General features: G+C 43.5%; 1 protein-coding gene across 2 annotated transcripts in view; it reads right to left on the reverse strand.

The window, feature by feature from the left end:
* The window catches only part of POLR3A (RNA polymerase III subunit A), a 51,793-nt gene extending 50,910 nt beyond the window's left edge, over nucleotides 1-883 (reverse strand). For both annotated transcript variants that reach the window (XM_034776336.1, XM_034776334.1), the window contains exon 1: nucleotides 719-883. In XM_034776336.1, the coding sequence (XP_034632227.1) occupies nucleotides 719-762 (44 nt within the window). In that variant the 5' untranslated portion in view covers nucleotides 763-883. The remainder of the gene's footprint in view (nucleotides 1-718) is intronic.
* Between the last annotated feature and the right edge of the window lie 6,804 nt (nucleotides 884-7,687).

Raw genomic sequence — 7,687 nt, forward strand, 5'->3', positions numbered from 1 at the left:
GGTCTCTAAACTGGGAGGCACCCATAGGATCGTTCAGGGGGTCATGACAGGGCCCGGGCCAGCCCTCACAGGGGGCAGGGAAGGAGCACCACCCAACCCCGCTCTGCCCCCATGTTAATCAACCAGTGTTTGGTTTCTTTTCTAACTAAAGAAGCCCACCTATATAAACCAGAATAAGTGCAGATACATTATATAAAATAATTTAGAAACCACTGTGGCCAACAAGAACCAAAGGGTCAGGAGAGCTGATTCTGACTTTTGCTAAGCTGATCCCAATGTCAGACTAAATACATGTACCAACACTGTTATGTACCTGATACGATCAGCTTTTTTAAAAAAAAAAATACAGATTTAAAACACCAAAGTTAACCAGATAAACCAGCCCCCACCATGGAGACCTGGCTACTTAGGATTATGCATTAATGTTGCTGTGGTTCTTAAGCACTGTCAAATGTACCTGGCGCACAAAGACAGGTGCCCTTTAGAGGGCGCACAGCCATCAGTCAGTATTTGCAGGTGTCTGACTCCCCTCTGCCACCCAAACACTCCCTCCATCCCTGGGGCTGAATCCCTCCATCCAGCGGCACCGGGGCCCCTCCGACCTGGGTCTGACCCGCGTCCATCCCTGGAGCTGAACCCGCCCCCATCCAGCGGCACAGCCCCCCAGCCATCCCGGGTCGGCCCCCACCACCTCTCCCCCTCAGCCCCCGCCTCTCACATTTTCTTGGCCACGTCGGTCTCCCTGAACTGCTCCTTCACCATGATGGCGGCGGCGGGGCGCGAGGCGCTGCCCGCACGGACGGGAGAAGGGAGCCGGGGGCGCGCGCCCCCACCGCACTGCAGAAGTCACAGCACCGGCCGCTCAGCGTCCTCCGTCTCCTCGCCCCGCCCACCGCCAACAACGAGAGGCACCGCCGAAGCCGCGCGTGGAGCTGAGGAATGGCACACAGCGAGTCGCAGCGCTGCGGCCGCTCCCTGCAGCGACACCTGCTGGCTAAAATGGGGAGGCCCGCCCAGGCCGCTCGGGGCTGGCTCCAATGGTAGTAGACCCCAAACAGTGATTTCCCTATACCCCCCGTGAATTTCCCAAACACGCCCCCCCCCCGTTTTGTGAACTAGTTACACGTCAATTTAGTGACTGGAAATTTGAATTGACATTGAAACATTAATACACACTTTAAAAGCATATACAGGGTATGATAAAATATGTGTATCTGAAAAAGTATCATAGATTTGAAAAGTATGAACATAGACTAGTTTCCTTATACGGCTGTTATTTTTTATGACAATGTCAGTGCATTCATTTCGGTGATGTTGGCCAACCTAATCATTTCAAATGATGATTTGTAAGCAAAGTCTAAAGGAGCTCTCCCTGACAGCTAGTGATGAGCTGGGGTTGGGGGGAAAGGCTTCAGGACCAGATTGTATTTACAGTCACACGTAATCTACCTAGGTATCCAGCAAACAGAGCTGTGTTGCCCAAGTGATAAATTTGGCTGGGGTTGGGTTACAAATCACTTGAATGCAGGGGAGAGGTGGGGAGAATGAAATGTTGTTCTTATTGTATGACTAAAGGGCAGTAGAACTGTACTTAGCCTGTGCTGATTGAGGGCATCAAGAGAGAGGGTGTGAACCTGTCCCTCTCCACTGTTTAAAGATAGAGCTGATTAGGCTCCATAGATAGTCTTTTGTTCTGTTAAGTGACCACTGCAGCTGAAATCACTGATAATCAGGTCTAAGTGCTTAGTCCTGCTGTGGGGACAGTGTTTCTGTGGAAGAGACAGCCCAGACTGCACTAGCAGTGAGGTTTCCCAACTGACAATACAGCTGAAATCACTGAGAGCTGGATAGAACCTCATGAGACCAACTCGCAGAGGTCACAGTGGCAGGTGGCAGCAGAAGGTGACTGCATAGGGCCTTTGGCAACAGAGTGGTGGAGTGAACGGTGGCACAACAAACAGCAGTGGCCAGAATGAACAGTGAGCTGCTGGAGAAATGAGCAAGGTGCCTTCTTGCCCCCCACCTGGGAGGTATACTCAAATGAAAGCATCTCTGACTCTAAGTCTCCACTGACCAAGGCTGCCCAGAGGATTCAGGGGGCCTGGGGTCTTTGGCGGCAGGGGGCCCCCGCTGCCGAATTGCCACCGAAGACCCGGAGCGGAAGAAGCTCCGGGGGCCCGGGCCCCGCAAAAGTTTTCTGGAGCCCTCGGAGCGAGTGAAGGACCCCGCCCCAGGGGCCCTGAAAAACTCTTGTGGGGGCCCCTGTGGGGTCCGGGGCCTGGGGAAAATTGCCCCACTTGCCTCCCCTCTGGGCGGCCCTGCCAAGGACAACACTGGTGAGTCAGGTGCGGTGGAGGGAAAAGTGAGGGGCACGTTAAATAAACATTTGTTTGTTGGACTATATTTTAGTGACTTTGCTCCAGAATGCTAGATTTGTGACTGGGAATGGAAAACTTATATAAATATGTTTCCTAGTAGGCCAAGATTTTTAAAATGCATTATTTGCCAAGGTTGTTATCTCACATCGCTGCTATCTTGAGAGGTCATTATGTTGGGGAGTTTCTGTACTAAACATTATTATTATAATTAATTTTTACATAAGAATGGTCATACTGGGTCAGACCCCAATGGTCCATATAGCCCAGTATCCTGTCTTCTGACAGTGGTCAAGGCCAGGTGCTTCAGAGGGAATGAACAAAACAGGTAATCATCAAGTGATCCATCCCCTGTGTTGGCCATTCCCAGCTTCTGGCAAACAGGCTAGGGACACTCAAAGCATGGTGTTGCATCCCTCCCCATCCTGGCTAATAGCCACTGTTGGACTTATTCTCCAGGACCTTGCAAAGGGAATTAAAACCAATGGTAAAAGGTTCTATAGCCATATAAATAAGAAGAAAACAAAGAAAGAAGTGGGACCACTAAACACTGAGGATGGAGTGGAGGTTAAGGATAATCTAGGCATGGCCCAACATCTAAACAAATACTTTGCCTCAGTCTTTAGTGAGGCTAATGAGGAGCTTAGGGATAATGGTAGGATGACAAATGGGAATGAGGATATGGAGGTAGATATTACCACATCCGAGGTAGAAGCTAAACTCAAACAGCTTAATGGAACTAAATCAGGGGGCACAGATAATCTTCATCCAAGAATATTAAAGGAACTGGCACATGAAATTGCAAGCCCATTAGCAAGAATTTTTAATGAATCAGTAAACTCAGGGGTTGTACCGTACGACTGGAGAATTGCTAACATAGTTCCTATTTTTAAGAAAGGGAAAAAATGTGATCCGAGTAATTATAGGCCTGTTAGTTTGACATCTGTAGTATGCAAGGTCTTGGAAAAAATTTTGAAGGAGAAAGTAGTTAAGGACATTGAGGTCAATGGTAATTGGGACAAAATACAACATGGTTTTACAAAAGGTAGATCGTGCCAAACCAACCTGATCTTGCCCAGTAAGGCATTTGATACAGTTCCACATGGGGAATTGTTAGCTAAATTGGAAAAGATGGGGATCAGTATGAAAATTGAAAGGTGGATAAGGAACTGGTTAAAGGGGAGACTGAAAGGTGAACTGTCAAGCTGGAAGGAAGTTACTAGTGGAGTTCCTCAGGGATCAGTTTTGGGGCCAATCTTATTTAATCTTTTTATTACTTATTATTTTTTATTACTTGGCACAAAAAGTGGAAATGTGCTAATAAAGTTTGCAGATGACACAAAGCTGGGAGGTATTGCTAATACAGAGAAGGACCTAGATATCATATAGGAAGATCTGAATGACCTTGAAAACTGGAGTAATAGTAATAGGATGAAATGTAATAGTGAAAAGTGCAAGGTCATGCATTTAGAGATTAATAACAAGAATTTTGGTTATAAATTGGGGACGCATCAGTTGGAAGTAACAGAGGAAGAGAAGGACCTCGGAGTATTGGTTGATCACAGGATGACTATGAGCCGCTAATGTGATATGGCCGTGAAAAAAGCTAAATGCGGTCTTGGGATGCATCAGGCGAGGTATTTCCAGTAAAGATAAGGAGGTATTAGTACCGTTATACAAGGCAATGGTGAGACTTCATTTGGAATATTGTGTGAAGTTCTGGTCTCCCATGTTTAAGAAGGATGAATTCAAACTGGAACAGGTACAGAGAAGGGCTACTAGGATGATCCAAGGAATGGAAAACCTGTCTTATGAAAGGAGACTCAAAGAGCTTGGCTTGTTTAGCCTAACCAAAAGAAGGCTGAGAGATATGATTGCTCTTTATAAATATATCAGAGGGATAAATATCAGGGAGGGAGAGGAATTATTTAAGCTTAATACCAATGTGGACACAAGAACAAATGGATATAAACTGGACATTAGGAAGTTTATACTTGAAATTAGATGAAGGTTTCTAACCATTAGAGGAGTGAAGTTCTGGAACAGCCTTCCAAGGGAGCAGTGGGGGCAAAAGACATATCTGGCTTCAAGACTAAGCTTGATAAGTTTATGGAGGGGATGGTATGATGGGATAGCCTAATTTTGGCAGTTAATTGATCTTTGATTATTAGCAGGTAAATATGCCCAATGGTTTGTGATGGGATGTTAGATGGGGTGGGATCTGAGTTACTACAGAGAATTCTTTCCTGGGTGCTGGCTGGTAAGTCTTGCCCACATGCTCAGGGTTTAACTGATCACCATATTTGGGGTCGGGAAGGAATTTTCCTGCAGGGCTGATTGGCAGAGGCCCTGGAGGTTTTTCGCCTTCCTCTGCAGCGTGGGGCACGGGTCACTTGCTGGAGGATTCTCTGCACCTTGAGGTCTTTAAACCACGATTTGAGGACTTCAATAACTCAGGCATAGGTTAGGGGTTTGTTACAGGAGTGGGTGGGTGAGATTCTGTGGCCTGCGTTGTGCAGGAGGTCAGACTAGATGATCATAATGGTCCCTTCTGACCTTAAAGTCTATGACTCTATGAGGAATTTATTTAGTTCTTTTTTTAATCCTGTTATAGTTTTGGTCTTCACAGCATCTCCTGGCAAAGAGTTCCACGGGTTGACTTTATGTTGTGTGAGAGAGTATTTCCTTTTGTTTTTTTAAAACCTGCTGCCTATTAATTTCATTGGGTGACTGCTAGTTCTTGTGTTATGTGAAGGATTAAATAACATTTCCTTATTCACTTTCTTCACACCAGTCAAGATTTTATAGACCTCTATTATATCCCCCCTTAGTTATCTCTTTTCTAAGCTGAAAATTCCCATTCATTTTAATCTCTCCTCCTGTTTCATACTCCTAATCATTTTAGTTGCCCATCTCTGTACTTTTTCCAATGCCAATATATCTTTTTTGGGATGGGTGACCAGATCTGCACCCAGTATTCAAGGTGTGCATGTACCAGAGATTTATATAGAGGCAGTAAGATATTTTCTGTCTTATCTATCCCTTTCTTAATGATTCCCAACATTCTGTTTGCTTTTTTGACTGCCGCTGCACATTGAGTGGATGTTTTCCGAGAACTATCCACAATGACTCCAAGATCTCTTTCTTGAGTGTTAACAGCTAATTCAGACTCCATCATTTTGTACGTGTAGTTGAGATTGTTTTCCAATGTGCATTACTTTGCATTTATCAACATTGAATTTCATCTGTCATTTTGTTGCCCAGTCACCCAGTTTTGTGAGATCCCTTTGTAACTTTCCGCAGTCTGCCTGGGACTTAACTATCTTGAATAGTTTTGTATCATCTGCAAATTTTGCCACCTCACTGTTTACCCATTTTTCCAGATCATTTATGAATATGTAATGGTCCCCGTACCGACCCCTAAGGGATACCACTATTTATCTCTCTCCATTCTGAAAACTGATAATTTATTCCTACCCTTTGTTTCCCCATCTTTTAACCAGTTACTGATCCATGAGAGGACTTCCCTCTTATCCCATGATGGCTTACTTTTCAAAAGTCAATTTAAATTAAATACATTTAAAAAAAATTATATATTTTTTTAGAAATCTAGACCTGTTATGTGTTTTGGTGTAACTTGCATTATCCTTATGTTAAATTTGCATTATCCTAACAAAACATTTACTTTATTCATATCACTTTTATATGTGCAGGTCAAAGTGAAAATGAAAAGACAAAAAACAATACAACAATTTTTCCACTCAAAGGCCTCAAAAGCTAACCAAGGTGAGGAACACATCAAGAACCAAGAATATATCAACATGTCATCTGAAGGTTCAAGTGGTATATCTACATCCGACCAGCCCAAAGCACAAATACAGCTACCTACTGAAGAAACAGTGTCTCCAAAACCTAAAGGCAGTTCCCAATGTTTGTCGGTCACAGTGTTTCTATTTATTGAAGTTACAAAAGATGGCTACTGGTGCACCTCTTGCAAAAAAGCTTACGAAGAAGGAAAGCTTCCCAATGCTATAACTGGTAAAAGTGGAGGAGCTTGGTTTGTCAAACTGATCAGCAAAGCCAATGCTGACAAACTATGTGAAAAGCCTGCAAAACACCAGGCCTCTGGAGTGCATCAACATGCAGAAAGCCTTATGTGAAAGTAGAATGAATTATATTGTAAAAATAGAATGGATTAAAGAAATGCTGTATGTACCTTTAAGCAGAAATAAGGAATGCTGAAATATAGGTGTCAGGAAAAGGAACATTAAGGCATAAACAATGAGTCCGCTTAAGCTAATGGTCAAACATCAGCCGGAGATCTGTAAAAGTTAGTAAGAAAATTGAATATGTATGTCTAGCCTCGGGTAAACTTGTCAGTTCTGCTTTCTTTGTTCTCTTGTTAAGTTTGCACCCTTTTTATCTGTATAAAATAAGGTAGTGTGGGTCTTGGATGGTGCTCACATTATCTGGGTGTTATTAGCAGAGCGCTGTGCTAATAAAACAGAGTGGTCTGGCAAACTGTGAGTCATGAGTCTAACTTTGACACTTATAAGCCCACTTTCAAAGCCAACTTTAGAAGTACTTAATGAGGCTGTTAAGAATGCTGGAGACACAACACAGTTCATGAGAACAAACATGGCTGTGACATCCTACTTTCTATTTAAGCACACTACAAACTGGAGGCCAATGTTAAGTGCATTATCACTTGTTCATCCTGAAGTTGAACACTGGTTCCGAACAAGACCAGCAAATGCTCACTATCTTTCTGCAAGAAAGTCGATTGACTGGCTAGAAGCATGCGGTGCAAGACTCAACAGTTGAAAAAGTGAAGAACTCTCACCACATTCAAAAAAATTGCATACATGGCTGATGAATGCACCAAAGCAAATGGGCATCAATTATTAAGTCATTGTGTATGTTATCTTGATGTCAGGGGTAGGCCAGTAGATGCATTTCTAGAAGTTCAAGTTATAGAAGACACATTGTCTGCATCTGTGACAACCCACATCTTAGAAGAGTTAAATGCTTGTCAATTGGACCCCAAACAGATAGCTGCTTGTGCATTTGATGGAGCTGAAAACTTCTCTGGAAGACATGGTGGAGTACAAGCTTTGCTCAGAGAAAAGTGTAACCCTAATCTCTCCTATACACACTGCAGAGGCCATCTACTCCAACGAGTGCTAGTACAAGCTGCAGACTCTTCAAAAGACATTAAAAAAGCTATACATTTAATGTCTTCATTATTTTTTTTTCCAGCAAGAGTCCAAAAAGACTGAATATCTTGGAAAATATAGAAGATACACTGGACT

The sequence above is a fragment of the Trachemys scripta genome, chromosome 7 (genome assembly GCF_013100865.1).
Source record: "Trachemys scripta elegans isolate TJP31775 chromosome 7, CAS_Tse_1.0, whole genome shotgun sequence".
NCBI lineage: Eukaryota > Metazoa > Chordata > Testudines > Emydidae > Trachemys > Trachemys scripta.